Consider the following 22,173-nt stretch of genomic DNA (forward strand, 5'->3'; position numbering starts at 1 on the left):
TGAGAAAATCTAGCATATATTTGAGCATAAATTTAGACACACATCTAAAAAGTATAGAAAATAAAAAAAATTAAATAATATGTCTTTTTAAAATAAATAAATTATATGTATTTTTGTGTTTGTGCTCAAATGATGTGCCCAGCCAAGTATTTTCCTTACATCTGCATATCAGCATATGCATGCATGGAAAAACGCAATTTTAGTGTGCAGGGTTTTCTCAGTAGTAATCAATGAAAATTTCAAACCAAACTTAATATGGATGTACGCCTAAAAGCTTGTGATGCTTCATAATATCAAGCTAAATCCAAGGTAAAACAAAATATTAAAGAAAGAAAAGTTACAACCAATGAAAGACTGATTACAAGTGATGTTTGTCTTCGGGTTATGACAGAAATGATGCAGCAAAAACTAAATTAAACAACATCTTAAGAATCTATGCAACACCAACTATGTAAGCATTCCATGAATCTTGTTGCTGAAAACTTGTTGTCTCTTCATATTTTACATCCTTTGCTACACCAAACCCCTCAGTTCTTGTAATTTCTGAGCTGTCTGGCATCGCTCGAACCCAAAAGTGAACAGACTGAAATCCAGCCTCTTCTAAGCAATCCCTGATCTCAGGCAATGTCCACCTGAATAACAAACACATTATAAGATTAGAAACTACAAAAAATACAAAATATAACAAGAATACAATAAAAGTTTGAGCTATTGGAAAATATCCGTATATGATTTGAAGGGTAACAATAAAAAGCAACTTACAGCCGCCAGCTGTATGAAAATGCATGGCGAAGTTTTCTCTGTTCCTTTTTCAAATGAAAATGAAGGCTAATCCTTGTTTTCCGTTGAATAATATCGAATTCAGCTTGCTCCCATACATACTGCAGATTTTGATCACAATGTTCAGATCATAAAACCATTATCCAGGAAAATATTCAGTCACAGCAATCCCATATTGGTTATTATTTAATAACTTCAATGTTTGATAATCATAGAAATTCACATCAAGAACCTTATACCGTAAAATTAGGAAATCTTCTCTGAAGCCTCAACTTGTTCTCTGAAGATGTACCTCCATATAAATCCATTACGAAAATTCCACCTTTCTTTGACAAGGCATCACGAGCATGCTTGAAATAAGAAACCAGATCAACTCGTTTATGTAGGCAACAACAGCTGTAGTTAAAAGCACACACAATATCTCTTCCATTCAGAGGAAAGTTTTTCTTAGTTAACTCGTCGTCTTGAGCCGCAGAGTTTGTTGGAATGTCAGACTCAAGCACATCATCATTCTGGATGTTCTCTGTATTCTGCGACAGTGAAATGTTCCTTACGAGCTCCTCAGGAACCATTTCCACTAGTTTAGACTGCAGAGGTTGTAGGACATTCCCATGAAACAGAGATATTCTAGAGAACCCATCAGCCCCAATTTTAGGTATATTATTTTCCAGGCACCAATTAAGTGCCTCGAGATCCAAATCTAATCCTAAAGCTGTCTTTCTTGGATCACTACGGAGCCATTCTGTACTGCCAAACGTAAATCAATGCAAGATAAGTAGATCAGGGCCGACGTAAAATATCAACAGATATCAGAAAAAAAGGATCAAGTGACACTAATTTAATGCTTTGAGACATACAAGAATCAGCAATAAAAAGTTTAGAAATGAAACATCATGAAGAATTAAATATAGACTCCATCCAGGATATAAAGCAACCATGTAATTTAAAATCAAATCAGATTTTACATGCACATAAATAATGAAAGAGCATAACCCACACATAATCATAACAATAATCGCAAGTGATCAAAACCAATAATAATTTGTCAGTAATATTGGTGAGAGTGAACTATTTCGTTAAGCACATTTTAACATTTAGAAGACAAGACGGCGTCAAATCTTCAACTTATCCAAGGAGATCACAATTTTATGTCAAAAAGGGGTGAGATAAGATAAGCAAACCTTCAAATGGAATGCACTATTAATGATGATAACAACAAGAGCCTATTTGGATCAATTGAGCTTATCTATTGGCATAAGCACTTGTGAAACTGTTTGAGAGAGCTTACGGAAACAATTAATGACATGTCGATAGATTGTTTTCAGCTTATTTTTTATAAGTTTTCCATGATAGCTTATGAAAACAACTTATAGCTAATACGAAAACAGTTTAACTTTAATTTATCTTTTGTTATAGAAATAACATATGCATAAACACTTATATGATAAAAGATTACTCTATAAGTGCTTAGTTAAGTTGTTTAACCTAATAGATGTCAGAAACAAGAATAGAATGAGAGAATATACCTAAGGAGCGCAGTGCCACAAAAATCTTCTTGAAGATGAAGAGGCATCCTTCCACCCACATACGTGAGAAAGAACTTTTGCAAATAACTAATGTCACCTTTGGGAGACTGCAATAACAAAAAAGAAAAAACATGAATCACAAAAGTCTCTGTGAAAACAGCTTCCGACATGTCCATAAACTGCTTTGGTTATTTCATAAGCTCTCTAGGATAATATGAAAATTAAAATAGCTTATAGCATTTATGAGGAAAAAAATGGACTTTATGTTATCTTTTGATATACAAATTAACTTGCATCATTATATGATAAGCTATAAACACTTCAGTTGTGTATCCAAACATGGACTAAATCACAATAACCAATTAATTTGGCTGCTACTAAAAGAAAAAAAATTACTAAGTAACACACTCACACACTTCATAAACACTTAAAAGACTATTTGGGAGAGTTTATGAAAACAACTTATGACATACCCATAAGTTGTTTTCAGCTTATTTCCATAAGCACTTCATGATAGCTTATATAAAAAACTATATTTTATTTTCATTATAGAAATAACTTAATACATAAGCTACAAGCTTCTAAGTAAACCGTTTAACAAACATGACCTAAATCACAAAAACCAATTATTTGGCTGCTGCTTACAAAACAACAAATCTCTTTCAGGCTCATTAATCTCATGTTATTTCCTAATAGTTTTTCTAGGTGTTCCTCTTTGCCTCCATTTGATCTACTCTTCTTAACAGCAGAATTTAGCAACAAGTTTTCATCAATGCACGATACCATCATTCACCTAAAAATGAACCAAAAAAGAAGAAACTAATAAGGAACAGAAACCTGGACAGATTGTTGGTAAAGGAGGAATTTCGAAGGCATGTCATGTGATCGGTGTTGATGATTTTCATCTTTCTCTTCTTCTTCATTGTTGTTGTCAGCATCATCAGAGGGTTCTTCTATTTCTTCTTCAATGTCGTTTTGAGAAGGAGAAAGCAACGTTGAAGTGGAAGAAGAAGAAGAAGAGAAGGGTTGTGTAGTGTAATCTTCATTGTCTTGAAGATAGTAATCTCTACCTCGTTGACTTCTATCGTGCTTTTGTTTCTGCTTGTCTCGCTTTCCCATTCCGCCGCTAAAACCCCAAAACCCCTAATACCGTCTACTCTGCTATCTACTACTAGTACACATCAAAAACAAACCAACAACTTTAATTCACTCATATTTTATATTTGCTAAATTTATTTTCCAATAAATCCCTCACTAATTAAATAGTAATCAAAATTTTCTGCATAGATAAAATAAAGGATATATTAACCAGATAATCGGATAGTTATATTAAAACAATTATAAAAGTTCGTGAATTTTAACACACCGCCAACAATTACAAAAAAGCTAAAACGATAATGATAATCACCACTAATTAATCAATCATAAAATCCTTCCCCTTATATTTAAACCACCACTAGAATAGAGTTTTCACCCAATCTAACAATTGTCTAGAAATAACATAAATCTCATTAAGCGTTGTATCATTAACCTTTCAAATTAACCATAAACACATGATTCATATAACTTCAATTTTATGACGTATTCCCTTGAAACAGGTGATTTAATGATTATATCCCTTTCCAATCACTAAAACACAAAAGCGATTAGTAATAAACTAATCTGTAGCTTGTATCAAACACGAAATAAATTATTGCTTTACAATATTTTTCATGAACTTACATAAATTCTTTTATATATTAATTGAAATAAATTTTATTTAGTGATGTAAATGTTATTAAGGTATGCACATAAATTGATATGAAAGAGGTACTTTTTTAGAACTAAAGTTAATATATTGGTAATCATTTATTAAAAATTAAATAATGAAGCTATAACCAAAAATTAATGTTGAAAATACTATGCTATAAGTATAAAAATAAATATTAATTTTAATTTTAAATTAACAATTTTTTAAAATGTACATGTAGATGATCGAAATAAAAAATGTGTTTACATTTTTTTGTTTTATTTTAGCATTGATATAAATATATTATATTTAATAATTTAAAAATATATTACATTTATAAATTGAGTTGATATATAATTCATATGTTGAATATTTTATATTATCTTTAACGACTAAGCATAGTAAAAAATGCATATAAAAAATTACAAAAAATAAATATTTGTACTTGTAAAAACTTACTGTCAATGTTTTACTTGTATTTTTAAAAGTATATTATACATTGAATTAAACAAGTATCAAATAATATAAAAGATTTATAAAATTTATATCATATATATACCTATAAAATTGATAGATTTAAGCCCAAATTTAGCAAATTATAAAAAACACCAAAAAGTTAGATTGATATTCTACCAAATAGAAAAAGTATCATATAGCCCCTATAAAATTTTACTATTTTGTTTATCAAACGTGATCATCAAATAGATGTTAAATAAGTTATCTATTTAATGTTTTTTTATAATTATCTCTTATAAAATGTAGGGTTAAATAAGTTTTAAGTTTCTATAAAATCTCACTATTTTATTTTTCGTCTTTACAAAAAAATTCATCTATTTTAGAACTTTAAAAAATTTCACTTTTACTTTAGGTCTCTAATTTTAAACTAACTATTGGACATCATTCAAATTTTTGAATGATATTTTGTACTAATGTTTAGTACATGTTTAACAATTTGCTTGAATTTTTTTAGAATTTTTCTTTGTTTGTTAAAAAAGTTCTAAATTTCTATAGAGAATTTTATTGTAATATCTTAAATATTAATGAAATAATTATTAAAAATTTCAATGAATATACAATAGTTGACATAAATTTAAGGATGGAAAATGAAAGTGAAAATTTCAAGGACTAAAAGTTACGAATTTTTTTTAAGGTCTAAAAGAAAAATAGTTAAATTTTATAGGGACTAAAAATTTATTTAATTTTAAAGTATATATATATATATATATATATATATAATAGTTGCCATAAAATCAAAGACAAAAAATAAAATCGAAAATTTTAAAGACTAAAAGTTGACGATTTTTTTTAAAGTCTAAAAGTAGAATAGTAAAATTTTATAGGGACTAAAAATTTATTTAACCCTAAAACATATAAATTCAAAAGACATAAAATAATCAAATAAATATTTATCTCTCAAATATTCCGTCAATATATGTCGATCTTTTAGATAATTGATTAATCTCATATATTTGTTTTTATTGAAATGTGTATCAATTACAATGAATTGTTTTAATTGCCACCATAATTAATTATACAAACCATTAAATCAAAATAGCAACATAAGATCTATTCAAAAAAGAATTTTACATTCATGATTAGCTTGTTAAAAATGCATTAAATCCACAATACTCTTAAAAGTGTCACTTGTAATATTAAAATTTTAGTAGGTCAAAAAAGGAATATAAATTTAATAAAATGGAAAGGAGAGTACTATATATATAAAATCAAAAATATGATTTATAGTACACAAATATTAATTGTACTGCATAATTATTTTTTAAGGTACTAAGTTCAAGGTATTTCAGAAGAGTATCCTACATCGTCTATTTTTTTTCCTTTTTTTTTTTTTACTATATACTACATCTGAAATTCAAATTTAAATAAATGCAAAATGTATTTGGACAAATACATTTTGATTTTTTTCTTCTTATATTTAAGTTTAGAAAGAGTATAATTTTTCCAACTACTTTTTTTTAAGGAATTTTCCCAAGTGTTATTATGTAAATTACATCTTTCTGTCCTAATTTTAATTGTACGTAAATAGCATCTCTATAAAAATATTTATATTATAATTCTATTTGTATTTATGATGTAGTAAACAATAAAAGACATTCCTTGTATATATTTACAAATGGTTTTCAATGACTTTAGGTTTGTTTTCTTATGACCGTCACGTTTACTCTATTAATTAATTGTAGGTAATTGAATGATATTTTAAAGATCACAAAAATTATCTTTTATAGTAGTAAATACAAAGAAAACAATATGGTCATACACTTATTAATGTTGTGTTTGAATGATAAAATATTAATGTTGTGTTTGAATTTTAAAAATGCATATTATAATAATCACAATAGAATATGTTACTGACAATAAAATAAAATTGGGCTAAATAATTTTTTGGTTGTTGAAATATTCTTAAATAATTAGAAAATAATCAATGATTGATTACAAATGATGATGCCACATCAATGATCGATTACTATTTTTTGGAAGTTATGTTATAAGTTCGACATCATATTTGTATGACTTAATTACAATGATATTTATCATCTTTTAATTTTAAGACAAAAAGATTGAATACTCTCCACATTGCAATAATAATATTTAGATGACATTTACATTGAATATTCTAAAGCATTTATATTTTAGATGCCTTTTTTGGTAATAGATTAATTTAAATCAATTATTAATTAAATGTGTTTTGAAAAATAATCAAATTTTAATTGAAAAACTAATTTACTATATTTTTATTTTTATATAACTATAGTTTTACATTTACTTTTAACAATTAATTATAAACGCACAATCGGAGGAGTTAGAGAAAACAAAATATATATATAATTAAGGCAAAATAATTATAACATTATATATATATATATATATATATATATATATATATATACAAAATATATATATATATATATATATATATATATATATATGTATATATATATATATTGAGAATCCGTTGACTAATGTTGTAATCAATTGTTTATTATATAACATTATATATATATATATATATATATATATATATATATATATTCAAAATTTAAATAAATATATTAATGATCATTAATGCTAAACAATTAGAAAATATATGTATCAAATCACAAAGTATAATGTATTAATAAATTAAGGCAAAATATGAATAAAATAAAATATATGAATATATAGTCTTTTAAGTCCTACCTCAAATGGAAAATGTCATTGTTAGATTGAATATATATAATTTTTGTGTGAGTTAATTATGATGGAATTTTATTTTTTCTTCTAAGACAAAAAAAAAAAAATTAATATATACAAATCATATTAACAATTCAAGTAGGTAAAACCACATACTTGAATTTTATGTTTTTGACCGGAGCAAAAAAGTATATTAAGTATTCATCATTTTTTTTTTGCATAAATTTCATAATTTGTAAAATTTAAAAAAGAAAAATAATCTATTGTGAAATACATTACCATATAACGTTGATCATTAGTGTGTATTGCTATTATGTAATTATCCATTTTTTAAGGTAATTTCAAATTTTCATCACTTACTATTCTGCTTTAATTTAAAAAAGATGAAAGTGTAATAGAAATTGATCAAATTTTATAATAGAATTACATATTAATCAACAAAATAAAAAAGATAAATAAATGTGAAGTGTAAAATTACCGTAGAATCGAAATGTGATTATCAACACCACTTGCATGTATAAGAAAAAATAAACAAAATTAAATTAAAAAATGAAAATAATGAATGATTTCTTAAGTTTGATAAAAAAATAATATAATAAATCAGTATATAATATCGTATTAGATCTTTTAAATGAAAAACAACTATGATACATGTACTTTAATTCAATCATTGTCTTATTTTCTTTCTAAATTTATTTTCTTATCACATAATTATCTTTATTTTTTTATTCAATGGATCAAAAAAGTGGTCTGAGTGTTAGCCCATGGTTTTCCAATGAAATTTAATAATCTTTTTAATTATATTGATTAATTAATTTTTTTATTTGATGTAAATCGTAAATACTCAATGAATCTTAAGCTATTTTCTTGGACTAGACATTGTTTCATCACACTAAATCTTATTTATAAAGAAGAAAGTTAAACAATTTATTTGTATGGTCTTAGCGGGCAAAGTTTGAACCTTGACTATTGAGGGGTAGTGATTAGACTTATAAAAAAATCCTCAACTTCAAGACTTTCTTAATTTTTTTTTTATTAAATTTTTTATTAAAATAATATTTTAAAAACTCCGATCTATTATTTTTATTTCACAAATCTTAAAAGAAGGAGTTTATAGACCTTCAATATTTTATTAATTTTGAGATTTTTTTTTAAAAGTTTTTTAAATTTATTTTATTCAAAAAATATCGAAAAAGATATTTAATTTTCTTAGAAAAATTTTAAATTTTTTTCTTAAAAAAATTTGTGAGCAAAATTAAAAAAATTGTAAATCATTTTTTATCAAAAAAAAAATCAAATTTTTTATAGCAAAAAATCGAAAAAATCTTTTAAAAAAAAAATCAATAAAATTTTATTGGTGAAACAAAAAAAAAACGATTATTTTTTTAAAAAAATTGACCTATGATCCATAAAATTTTAGGAAGCTTTTAAAGTAGGGGATTTGTTTTTAGAGTCTTTTAAATTATAAATATTTTTTTGTCCCTCTAACATGTGAGTCTTTTAAATTACAAATAGTATTATTACATTTTTAAGGCGAAGGCTACGCTGTTCTTAACACAGCTTCCTTTTTCTTTTTATATCCTTTAATTTTTATGAAATTACAAACCGTTGCCCATCATTTTCAGTTCCCTCTTATTTGTCACGTACGAACTATCAAGTTCAATCTCATACAGTTTGCAATTCTTCTTTTCTTTGGAATGCGAGAGTCTTCAAATTAAGTCCAAAGTTGTGGCATTTGTTTGGTAACTTGTATCTTTGTTATTTTTCAATAAAAAAAGGAATGTATCATCAAACAATAAAATAAAAACCACAAACTATGCTGATACGCTTTTTGTAGTATAGCTCTGAACCCAAACCAAACAACAATTATTGGGTTTAAAAGGAAACAATTAACAGTCAAAAGAATATAAAGTTTTGAAACCAGTTGTTTTTTAAAAAGGGAAATCGCTAACAGCATGGGACGAAGCAGAGATTAAACTCTGCAACTCCTTCAGTGTTCTACCTCATGTATCACTGAATTGCACATTCAATGACAAACTGAAACCAGCAGTGAATTTTCAAACTTATTTATTCACTAGAATTTTTTTATAATTTCCAAATTTCATCACCAAGATACATAGAGGGGACCTGCTCAAAATTCAAAATTTTAGGAAATGCAGGAGCAAGAGTCTAGTGAAGTAGAATAAATACATTAACCAGATCTTGTGGGTGCTTATGACCATTCTTGGGATAGGAGCAAACATTTTCGTTAATCATCATCTAGGTAGTTAATCCTAAATAGCAGCACTTATGACTATTTTTGTGAGCAAATTATATTAATAATATTATATAAACATGTATTTAATTCAAAATTAACAAATGACTCAAATTCTGAAACATTCATAATTAGTAATAAGAATCCACAAGTCTTACTCTTAGTCAAAACATACATTGAAATACCAACAAAAGTCAAGAAAATAGAGATGATACATATTGAAGTCTTTAACACAGAGTAATAAAATAACTAAATATTAAAACTCAAATGCATGTTCTCGCATAGAAATCAAAGATAAGCATCATCCTCATTAGCATATTCTACTTCCTCTTCTTCCTAGGTGAAATTCCTAAGTGAAAGTAGAAACAACAAAACAGAGAAGAAAGAAATAATAGCGGAATCTCGCTAGGAAACATTGGGATTAACTATGCTGGAATAGCGAGATCTCACCCGGATCTCGTTGGGATCTTGTTTCACGCTGTCGCGGACTACGCCGTCGCGGTCAGGCACTGCACCGCACTGGGACAGCGGGATCTCGCTGGGATTAACTACCTAGGTCATCATATAACAATAGGAAGAAACTCTATCCATTATCTTTTACAGAGAACAAGTTCTTCAACAAAGTGAGCATATCAAATCAACGATATAACTGTTATATATATATATATATATATAATATACTCTAATAACTTCCTATATTCGATTTCATCAACCTGGTATGCTTCGCCTCAGCAAAGTGACTCAAAGCACTATTCCCTAGCAGAAGGAAAAAAAATCAGGAGTTAGGAAAAAATTCAAACATGAAGGTAAAAATAATATACTACACTAAGTAATATGCACACTAATCATCTCCGAATGCTAGGAAAGACATGACCTGTGTTATCAACCCATAGGGCATAGGCTGACATATTCAGGAAAGTCAGCCTGACTTTTATGGCAAAGATGTAAAGTTTATGAAGCAAATGATTATAGAAACAGTTTAAAGCAGAGCTGAAATATAAATAAATAAAAAACACGGGATTCAACATAAGAATATAGAATAACACCACTTTAGATACTACCATGCATTAATGGACAGCAGCACATCATAATCTGATGTATATTTACATCCTGATATGATATCTCTTGTGCATCAATTTACTCACAGATCTTTTAACCACACAAATGTGAATCAATGTGGTTATCATTTATCAAATAGAATTATAAATCGTGAATAAAAACTATTTTCCAAATTGTGAATTGAATCTTATTACAAATCATAAGATACATTATCAATAAAATCATGATTACTAAGTAAAAACAGGTGATTGCTATAAAAAAAGGTAAAAATAGGTGACATGTGCAAAAATATAAGGAAATATATCATATACGAACCACAAAATTACTCAAGATTAAAGTCCTAAATCAAGATAACAAAAGAATAGTGGTTGGCTACACAAAATCAAATAAAAAGGTGTCTGACTACTCACTACACAAAGTTTAGGGGCAAATTGTGATTTATCAAAATGAATCAAGGTTCTTGATTTCTTGTTACAATCTATGTCCAAACAAGAAATTATTTGTATGTATCATAAGATACTTGACAATCATGTGATTCAATGCAACCAATATTTTTTGAAAAGTCATCTGCTAGCAAAGTAAATGCAAGACCTAGCAATCATGTCTAACTAATTGAAATGCATCAACATTGACAACAAATATTGTAAACATCAATCCTTGCATGGAGCAAACGGTTCACATAATTTCATCATTAAATAATATCTAATTATTTGCCCAGCAAGTCAATAACATGAGTGGAGAGAGAGAGAGAGAGAATCTTTGCTTTATGAAAACACTCAAGGGAAGAAAGAGAGTTTTTAGAACAGTGCAAAGGGTGCTTGAGAGAGTTCAAACTTTGTAGGAAAGTCAAAGCTTTGTTTTCTGGTATTTTTAAAATTGAGGCACAAGCCCATAAAAATCCACTAACATGAAATTCATCCAAAAGTGAACACAAATAACAAATTCTTTAAGTCTGCTTTTGACATGCATTAACTTAATGGACAATCAAGGCAGACAAAGCAAAAAATGACCTGATTTCATTACATAAATTAACCCATAAAAATTATTTGTTTAATAAGATGAATACTAGTTTGCAAACTAGAACCTCTATAAATGATAAGGCACAAACATATGAAGACTCATGACTCGCACTCTAGCCTACTGTTTAGCACATAACTCAAGATTGCTGCTCTGGGCAGCAAACAAAAGTATTGCCTTTAGGTTATTAGTTAACTTTTGTAATTTCTATAGAAGAGCTCAGCAGTTATCAATTTCTAATTTATGGTTATCAATTTCTAATTTATGGGACATGATTACCACTAGAAATGACTGGTGATCATAGATATCAGGGGATCTCTTAGACTCGGCATGGATTATGATAGACTACACCCCATTGTTCAATTCACCTTTAAGAAGCAGATCCAAAAATGTATTATTTTTAATGTAAATATTTGAAGTTTTTTGGCTTGTTTCATTACTGAGCAAAATTTTCATTAAAAAACTGTTTTAGGAATTGATTATTTTTTAAGATAATGGTTTCACTTTCTTAAACTATATTATTCTACTTAAACGGGGCACATGCTCAGCACGGGTAAGAAACTTTTGTCATAGTGACACTGACATGAAGTCTATATAAGACTATAATGGTATATGTCCAAGCGGTTTCTCTTCCTATTTATGATAGGTGGAAATGGTGTCACGCGCTGGATAACCCAACTATGGTTTATAAATAGTATAGGATAGGATGTCCACATTCCATACAGCAACAAGTGAATAACCTATAAAAGCAATTAACCATTTGTGGTTTGATCTAGTTCCCAGAACATGGTGAACCACAGTTCGAATCCTCGCAGGGAGATAGTGTCCAAACATTCCTTAAATGTGATTGTCTTGACCCAAAAGACCTCAGGCAATTAAACAACACATAAACTCGTATAAAACAAAGAATCAAAACAATTGAATAAATAGGAAAACCAAAATGCACACATACCACTTAATAAGGGAGCCAAAAAGAAAATGCTGCATAATAGGAACCTTCTCCAAGACTTCAGCTTTATACATCTTAAGCAATCCACTGTTAACCTTCTTCCAATTAGGCACCCCACTAATATCATCCAACATAGGTGAATGCTCAGCAAAATGACCCTTCTTCACCTTCATAACAAAACCAATGCAGGCTAGGTAAAGATACTCATTAGAGAAATTATCCAAAATATCCTTGTTGTGAATGGATTTTGGCTTCATATACTTATGATCAATCAACTGTGAAGACCCAAATATAAAGGGTAAAAAGTGGTAATCATCAAGCCCCCAGACACCATGTGAACCTGCAGGTTCCAAACAATAAACCAATTGCAACTTTCTCATCAATTCAAGATACTTCACAAAAACCCTACTTACTACAGCTGGGTAATCCTCTTCTCCAATCACCCCCAATCTTGCCAAGCAATAAAGCCACGCTGCGAAATTCGTTTCATGTCCGGTTCCATAATCGATTCGGCTTGAGTTCCCGAAGCTATCGGAGAAATACGGAACGAGTTCAACGGTCGCCGGATGAATATTCTCCGGGAGAAACCGGAACATGAGGGAGGAACCGGAATCCACGAGGCGTTCGTGCCAGGTTCGGTAAGCGATGTTACCGTATCGTGCGGCTTGTTGAATTGGGGGAATTTCGTCGATCCATAGGGTTAGGGTTTCGAGGATGGAAACAATGGTATTGGTGGTTTCGGATTGGTGGCATGGATCGGAGATTTTCCGGCCGCGGATTGATTCGGAGAGTGCGACGATAAACCCGAGGAAGTTTTTCCCTGAATCAGAGTCGTGGAATCGGCGAATGTCGTCGGGGGTTTGGATACGTTTGATTGGGATTTGAAAATGGTGAGGTGGTGAAGCTATGGGGACGTGTTGTGCTTGTGGGACCGGAGCGAGGATGATGGCACGTTGTGAGTTTGGGTCCGGTGGGATCGCCGGAGCGCGGATGGGACGGTAAGTTGGCGGTGGTGAGATTTCCGAGAAGGATGGTGATACTGGTGGTGGTGCGAAGGTTGTGGGACCGCCACACTTACAGCACGTGCCGGTTGTGGGTAGTGATTGCGATTGAGGGGAGGTTGGAGTGTGATGGTCTTCGTGGTGGTGGTGGTGGTGGTGATGCTGAGATTCTTCCATTGTTGATTGCAGAATGTAGTGAGAATAAGGTGGAAGAGGAAGAAAGAAAATCGAAGTGTGTCGTTCGTTTATGGGCTTGGCCCAGTTTCTTTTTACTAATTGGGCTTTTTGTGAAAATTGGGTCCCCATTGGGTTTCAGGCTTTCAGCATTCAACAATGTTTTTGCAAGCTATGCTACTTAGAGAGTTTATTCTTCAACCCCCAACATTCTCTAAAGTAATTAATTTATGTGTATTTTGAAGATTTTATATTTAATATAGAAGAGATAGAAGTAAAAACTACCTACTACTTATACTATTACTATTCTAGAGTTCATTCTCCCTTTCCTTCACCTTGTTGAAGCGCAATCTATGTTAGTCTCAAGATTATCAACAAGACCAAGACTGATAATGGCTACGGCTTCGAACTTTTTACTTAGATAGATTCCAACTCTGCTTTGAAGATCTTTTTTATATTTGTTATTTTTATTTTATTAAATATTGTTATCTTTGGTACAATTTGTTTTATTTTTATTTTACTATCTCGATTATAGATTCTTACTATGATTATGATATCGAACTTTTGTTTGTTATGGTCTTAGAGATATGACCACCATACATTGATTTTTATGACACATTTTCATTTGTTTCTTTTTGTTAGTCTTGTATGGTTTATTGTCGAAATCTCTCATTTATTTATTGAGTAACTTTTGTTGATATTCGAGTAAAAAGATAAAACTTTCATTGATATTGCTTGTTTTTTCACTTTCTTTATCAAACTATTGAAAAATAATTAGACACTATACTATACGACATTCAATAAAGGAATAAAAAAAGTGACAAATGATTATAGATATAGGAGAAAGAAGTTGGAAATTTATATCATTTGAGGAACCAAATTGTTTCTAAAAAACATGATACATATTTATCAATTACGTTCGATGAATCATCACAAAATTTACGAAAAAAATTATTTAAAAAAAGTCTAAGATAAGGATTTGAGTTTTAAGTTGAAAATTGAATTAAATTAGTTTTTAGTTTGAAAAAATTGAACTAGATCAGTTTTCAATTTAAAAAGTCGAACCAAACTGATTCTATAAATGAGTGAATTAATGTAGTGCTTTAAACTGAATCAAAATTGATTCTAATTTAATTTTACTTGTTCGAATTGAACTAAATTATTATTATATGAATGATATTGAACCGAACTGATTTTATATCAAATTAAACCGGTTTAATTCTTATATGTTTTTTTTCGTATAGACTAATTTTACATAATTACCCTAATTAATTATAAAAAAAAAACATTATACAATTATTTTTCCACATCCTCAAACTCAGATGCCTGACAAAAAGAAAGAGCATGTTAACTTTTAAGTAAATCTAAACATATTTCTCATGCTTCTAAAATCATGAAGCTAATAACTGAAATTTCGCTCAAATCATCTACATATAAAATATATTTTTCAAAAGGCTTACAAAACATGCAAAGTCTAAGGTCTTCCAAAATATTTTTCAAAAAAAAAAAATACCATCAATTTTGTAAAATTACTTCCAAATATGAAAATAGTCTTAAAAAATATGACCCTTAAACTCAAATGATCCTTTTACTTCCAAAGTATTACTTCAAATACAGTGATTCCTAAACTCATATAGAAAACAAAATAAAAACAAATGTTTTCAATCGTCAAGACTAATGACGTTGGTAGATGTCGTTGCATAAAGTCTTAGAGAAATTATCTCTGCAAAAAAGAGTACTTCTTTATTTTTTTTTAAACTTAAAATACAATACAAAGTTTGTAGAACTAAAAATACTGTAAGAAAATTACCTTTCTCAAAGGTTTCAAGTTCTTCAAGGTCCTCATCAAATATATATGAGAAATGAGATTCTTTCAGTCAATCTTAAGTGCAAACAAGCACCTCCCCTATCATAGGTGTAAGATTACTATGATGAGGATTCAACACCCTTCCTCTAGCGCTGAAAGTAGATTCTGATGCTATAGTAGACCCATGGACAACCAACACCTCACGAGAAACACTTGAAAGGATGGAGAATCTAGTTGAGTTGACTTTCCACCAATTCAGAATGTCAAACTCAACAAAATAAAGTTCACACTCTTCAACAAGGTATTTATCAAGCTCAAACATGAAATCAATTCTTTGCCCAATTGATTTTTTTTTGTACAATTCCATACCATAAATATCATTATCATTTGGTTGTGATTATCCCATACTTTGAGAACTTTCTTCACTGCCTTCATATTCTCGATAAATTGATTTCAAGGAAGATGACAATTTCATCTTCAATGCCTCACTATCTACTTCAAAAAAATAATCAAGACAATAGTTTACATATCCCAACTTGCAAATCGAGTCCATTACAACGATAATCGATAACATTGCCCCAATACTTGTCATATTTACTTTTTCATAATGATTCTCATCGACTTTATACTTGCATCATTGTTCTCGCTTAATAATCAAATCTTTCTTCTAATGGTTAATACCTCATATATATATATATATATATATATATATATTACTGGTAACATATGAAGAGTTGGAAATACGCATAGTAGCGTCATAGAAAATCCTTGAAAAGGGATGCATCGTATTTGCATAGTACTACATGACCTTTATCCTTAGATAGTTATTTGACATTCTTAGCATCGACAATTTCTAACAAATCAACTTTTTTTATACTTCACAATCGTTTCTAACATCAAATATGTAGAATTCCATCTAGTTTCCACATCTAGACATATGAAACCTTATAAGAAATTTTATACCTTTCAACGCATCTGTTAAACCTTGCTTATATCAAAGGAGACGATCTCACATACTTAACTGCTTTGCATATTCTTGTGGTGGAAATGTCCTCGCCTTTCAAACCTTCCTTTACAATCAAACTGAAGATATGTGTGCAACACCGCAAATGGATATACTCTCCGTTCAAGAGCAAACAGTTCCTTGCATTCATCAACTTCTTCATAAATTTAGTTTTGACGTCGTTAGACAATGCATTATATATTGTTATGCTAAAGACCTGATTCAACTCCTAAGCATTGAAACATGTTTCAACTTCCTTAGTCATGAACTCTCTTATATGGTTTGTGATTGACAAAAATTCAGGATTCTCTTATTATGCAAATTCCATTTTTAATTAATGAAATGTGTAGTTAGACACATGTAGTATATATTTGGTAGAAGTTCATGTGTCCGTCGTAAGATAAACTCTCTCACAATGCTTTGAGATGAAAATTTTAAGTCTTTCTATTTTCGCATCATAAAGTGACCAAATAGCACGACTTAATGTAGAATGTGATGCAATATCAAATCGTGGTTGTCTGACATTTCCAAAGTTTCAAAAAGCACACATTCTCCACGCATAAAAAAGGAAGCTATGCGCCCACAAATATTTTCACAAGCTCTAATCGACATGCCTCTTGGTTAAATTTTGAATGAGGTGAAGAGACAACACATAATTCCCCTTCAATAGGCTTTATTGAGGGAGATGTTTTTTGCCTTTTGTGTTCTTGAATATCGGGATGATCCTTACATCTTTTCAACTGCACAATGTAATACTCCAATCTTATCCCACCAATTAAAAATAATTTCAAAAAATAAGTAATAAGATGTTTAACACAAATTTTACACTTATTATTATTAAGTCTAAAAAATTATCATTTTATAAATTTGATCCAATTTTGATTCTATATTTATTTAGTTCCTATTACATTATATTTAGCACTAAAAAAACAAAAACAAAAACAAAAACAAAAAAGTACTCTCTCTGCTCACGCCTCCTTTTCCTTTCTTTACTGTTGCATTTTCATTCTTGTACGACTTCCCACACTTTATTGTGGTACCACTTCTCCCTATTTTCCTTCTACAAGCAACATCATCCCCTATTTTAATTTATTTTTTATCCTAATAAGGTTATCATCTTCACCATTTGTATACTCAGTCAAAAAGATGAACCATTTATTTCCTTTGTTATCTGAGGTTGTTTGATTTATGCTACAAAAAAAATAATAATAACTAAATTAGAACTCAAAGATTCATCATTTTAGTTTATAAATTGAGACCAAAAATCAATCAAAAGAAAGAAAAAATAGGACTGAAAAGAAAACAGAAAAGAACATGAAATGAAGATTTTTCTAAACAAAAATTTAAAAACCCAATAGCAACCTTGTTTTATTTTTCTCAATACATCCACAAACGCATTCGACCATGAAAACAAAAACCCAGAAAAATAAAACATAAAAATCACACCCATTTTTCGTATCTCATTGAAAAGCATAACAAAGAAGAAGAAATGGAAATAAGAGGAACCGTAATTGTTGTCGCCATCTTCGGCTGATCGTGTATCCAACTCTAGTGATTGACCACTGTTCAACCGCCCAACACAGTCGCGCATTGTTGCCTTCTTCGTCGCCCCTTCATAGATCTGAGTTAGTGAGTCACTCTCCATCTCTCGTGTTTGCTCTCTCTCTTACTCTCCCTAACCATTCTTTTTTTTTCCTCCATGTGTTGTTTTTCGTTTCTCTTTATCTCTCAGTTTTTTTTTCTTTTCCAACATTCACAAGCTTATATTCTTTTATATCACTTTTTTTAGGTTTTAGATTTTCATTAATTAATTAATGTTTTGTTTTGTATTTTTTTAAAGGTTTTTGGATTCTAGACAATTGTTTGGTTGTATGGACTCAAATCTTATTTTCTCTAGATTGTTTGTTTCTTTTAGTGGTTTCATCTATAACTAATTTGTTATTATTCTGACTAAACCAAAATTTCTTAAAATAATTAATTTGATATTACATCTTTTTTAATTCTTGGAGTTATCAAGACACAAATTAAGATAAGCTGATAGCTTTAAAACTTCCTTCTAAATTGGATAAAAGGAACTTTAAAAAAATGATTAACTATACATGACATCTCTTTAATCTTTTAGGACACAAGTTACAATAACTTGATAGTTCTAACATTCGTTTCTATGAAAAAATTAATCTAAAATAGATTTTTAAATTGATTAATTAGATGTGACATCTTTTTAATATTTGAGGTTTTTTAAAACACAAGTGATACAACTTTTAAAGCTTTTTATTTTTTATTTTTTTATAATCAAAATAATAAAACAATTCTTAAATGGGTTAACTCGATAAAACATCATTTTAGTACTTGAATTTTTAAGACACGAATTATACAACTTAATAGTCTTAAAACTCACATTTTAGAACAATTATTCAAATCAAACAAACTCATTTTCTTTTGTCAAAACATTTATTATTTTTATCAACAACAAAACATACTTTCTTTTAAAAAAAAATCAACATATTTACATTTTCTATCAAAAAACTATGTAGTTTTGATTTCTTCATTGCACCGGAAGATACGTAAGTATAAGATCGCATTCTTGTTAAGCATAATAATAAAAATTTATTTTTCCCTTATATTTTAAATACACTTTTATCTCTAGATTATTTTATATAAAAAAATATTATATTTGCAATTTAAAAAAGGAGAAAAAAATTGATATAAGTTAACGTTAATTTTACACAATTAATTATAAATAACTGGATTTTAACGGATGTCGTAGGATGCTAATACATTCCTTACACATAATCAACTCCCGAACACAAAATTTGGTTTCAAATACCTTTTTCTATATTTAAGGTTTCTCAAATATTTTCTCTATTTTAAAATAAATTTTGGTGGCGACTCAATTGAATTCGAGAAATACTCAAAATTTTAGCCGCGACACAATCATAGCTCTTGTCCCATGATTGAATTTAATATGGTTTCCACAATAATGACATTTGATCTTTTGACCTGAATTAGGCACTTCACTAAAGTGATTTCATGCTTGCGATCTATTTTTACGCTAAAATGGTGGAAGAGGAGCTGATATAGCTTCACTAGGAGGGACAACTGAAGTGGTAACAATATATTATTCATTCTCCATTGATTGAGAGTCCACGTAATCACCTATTGACGACATTTGTTTAAATAAATATGATTAGAAAGTCTATTACTAATCATCAATTGAAATAAAAACAATAACATAAACTGAACTAAACTAAACAACCTTCAACAACAAAATGAAAAATAAATTGAAATTGAACTACAATTGACATGACAAGAAATTATTAATTTCCTAAAATAAATATAACTATTTAGTTTCCAAAAATAAACGCAACTAGTTAGTTTCCTAAAACATACTATTACTATTAAGGCTTAATTGTAGTTTTAATCCCCCATATTTTAGCTGAATCATGAAAGTAATCCTATTTTATTTCTCCCCAGTTTTAGTCCCCAAACAAAAAATTTGGTCTAAAACTTGATGAAATGTCATTTTTTTGCGCTTATTTAAGCCACATCATGCCTCAAGATCTCGTGGTGTAACAATTGTACATGAAATCTATGATTATAAATAGTATTGTGTGACTTAAAAAAATGACATTTCATCAACATTTTGACCAAAATTCTATTTGGTGACCAAGACTGGAGAGAAATAAAATAGGAGGACTACTTTTGTGATTCAACTAAAATAGGGAGATCAAAACTGCAATTAAATCTACTATTAATTAATAATAAACCAATAAAGTAGCATCTGCCAAGTCGGGATTTTGCTTACTCAACAAAACCTTCTTCTCCTTGGTAAACAACTTAGGACGACCTATTCACATAAGCATGAAAGAATGAAAACAAAAATTCCAACACTTAACAAACTATATATATATGCAAACAATGATAAGCAGCAATGAATAAAATGAACATATTCATAAATTTAACCATCTCTGAATAAATCCATTTGATCACAATTGAATTTCTTTGTTTATATCACCATTTGTTACGTACCATAAAATGTGAAGTAGCACCACATTAAGAGTCGATTTTGGATAAACTTCTCCAAAAGATATATCAAACATATCTTACAATAACTATGAGTTTCCGGTACAATATTTTAATTTTTTCATAAGCTCTCTCATTTAACTTTTTGTAAAATGTGAGTAAGATCATCATAATTATTTTCCATAAATTTACTTTAACTAAGAAGCTCCAATAAATTATCAGCAAATCCAAACCACACTTAGTTTTTAAAAAGATCATACATCACCAAGGAAGTTAATCTTCGCTACATTATTAGTACATGTTGCAAAGAACCAAAAGCCATCTACTAGGCAACAATCGTAATAATCCTCAACAACATCCATACAAACGAAAGCAAAACAAAAAACAAAGACAAATATCACATTTTTAATTATTTCTCTCTAAAATCCAATACAATCTTTATCTTGTGTTCTTGTTTCAAACACTCCTGCTTTTAACATTAGCTTATCCCTTTGCATGTTATGATAAATTTTTATATATAATGCAAAACATCATCAATATCATTATGAGAAGAGAATCAACAAAAAGAAATAGCAAACAACATCAACTCTGATAAGTACAAATGTATTGCAAATAACCTATTCCTAACTCATAACAAAACAAATGCTATTGATTATACAAATACAAAGAAAAAATCAGCAAGCATGAATACAAATACAAAAGAAAAAAAAAACTCAACAAACATGAATACAAAGTTTAAGTAATTATCAATTCACAACTTTAAAGATACAAAGATAAACAAAGCTAAACTACACAAATTTTCAAAAAATACAGCAAAACAATAAAAAATAAAGTATCAATCATGGTAGGAATAAAATGCATGAACTCAAAATTTCAACACATAATTAGTTTTTCATTTCAAACTTTTGGATGGTAAAAACGTGAACTCGTCTGAAAAGGGTACTAGACAAACAAAATCACGTGAATAGAGAAGACCAAATAGAAAATTATTGCGCAAAGAGAGAGAATAAACAAATGACTTTTCTATTTGCGACGACCACGGGACATGGCTTCATTTCGACTTAAGGGTTCTGTACATATGAAACATTGATTATGATTTCTAAATATTTTAGGATTTTAGGATTTTGTTAGAATTAAAATTTAAAACTAAGTTATGGTTACAGTTCACCTCTACTTTTTAAAACCGGTCCAATTAAAAAAAATTGATTTTAAAATAAGTTTGGTTCTCAGTTTTTTTTTGCCCACCCCTAGGATTTGTAATGGTATGTGATGAGATTCTATAAAGCTCTTACAATACAAGAAGAAGTTATTTTATAATGGAATAAAAAGAATCAAATTATTTTGACTATATTTGAAGCTTTAGATGTCTGATTGACGTGATCTTTAATTCGTTGAAAAACTTAGAGAATTATCTACAATTTGTCTTTTAGACTCAATAGCAAAATCAACTTCTTTCATGGTGAAAAACTGGCTTAAAGTTGATGACGTGATGAGCGGGCTAAAGTTTTTTATTTTGTTAATTTAAATTAAAATAAATAATGAACTAATTCACGAGAAACGAGTGGTATTTAAGTGGAGCACAAAACACAACGTAGAAGCATTTTATTGTAGTAGAGGCAACTTGTGATTTGACTTGCTAAAGGTAACTCTTGAGTTTTTTTG

General features: G+C 29.0%; 2 protein-coding genes across 2 annotated transcripts; both read right to left on the reverse strand.

The window, feature by feature from the left end:
• Positions 1-262: 262 nt before the first annotated feature.
• LOC101512233 (uncharacterized) lies at positions 263-3,556 on the reverse strand. The gene is made up of 5 exons (XM_004506103.4): positions 3,144-3,556; positions 2,307-2,413; positions 1,020-1,527; positions 763-881; positions 263-632 (listed from the first exon to the last, which is right to left on the reverse strand). The coding sequence occupies exons 1-5, from the start codon at positions 3,423-3,425 to the stop codon at positions 434-436; spliced, it is 1,215 nt and encodes a 404-aa protein (XP_004506160.1). The 5' UTR covers positions 3,426-3,556; the 3' UTR covers positions 263-433.
• Positions 3,557-9,583: 6,027 nt separating this feature from the next.
• Positions 9,584-13,759, reverse strand: LOC101511905 (uncharacterized). The gene is made up of 2 exons (XM_004506102.4): positions 12,507-13,759; positions 9,584-10,234 (listed from the first exon to the last, which is right to left on the reverse strand). The coding sequence occupies exons 1-2, from the start codon at positions 13,679-13,681 to the stop codon at positions 10,228-10,230; spliced, it is 1,182 nt and encodes a 393-aa protein (XP_004506159.1). The 5' UTR covers positions 13,682-13,759; the 3' UTR covers positions 9,584-10,227.
• Between the last annotated feature and the right edge of the window lie 8,414 nt (positions 13,760-22,173).

This window comes from Cicer arietinum, chromosome 6, assembly GCF_000331145.2.
Source record: "Cicer arietinum cultivar CDC Frontier isolate Library 1 chromosome 6, Cicar.CDCFrontier_v2.0, whole genome shotgun sequence".
NCBI lineage: Eukaryota > Viridiplantae > Streptophyta > Magnoliopsida > Fabales > Fabaceae > Cicer > Cicer arietinum.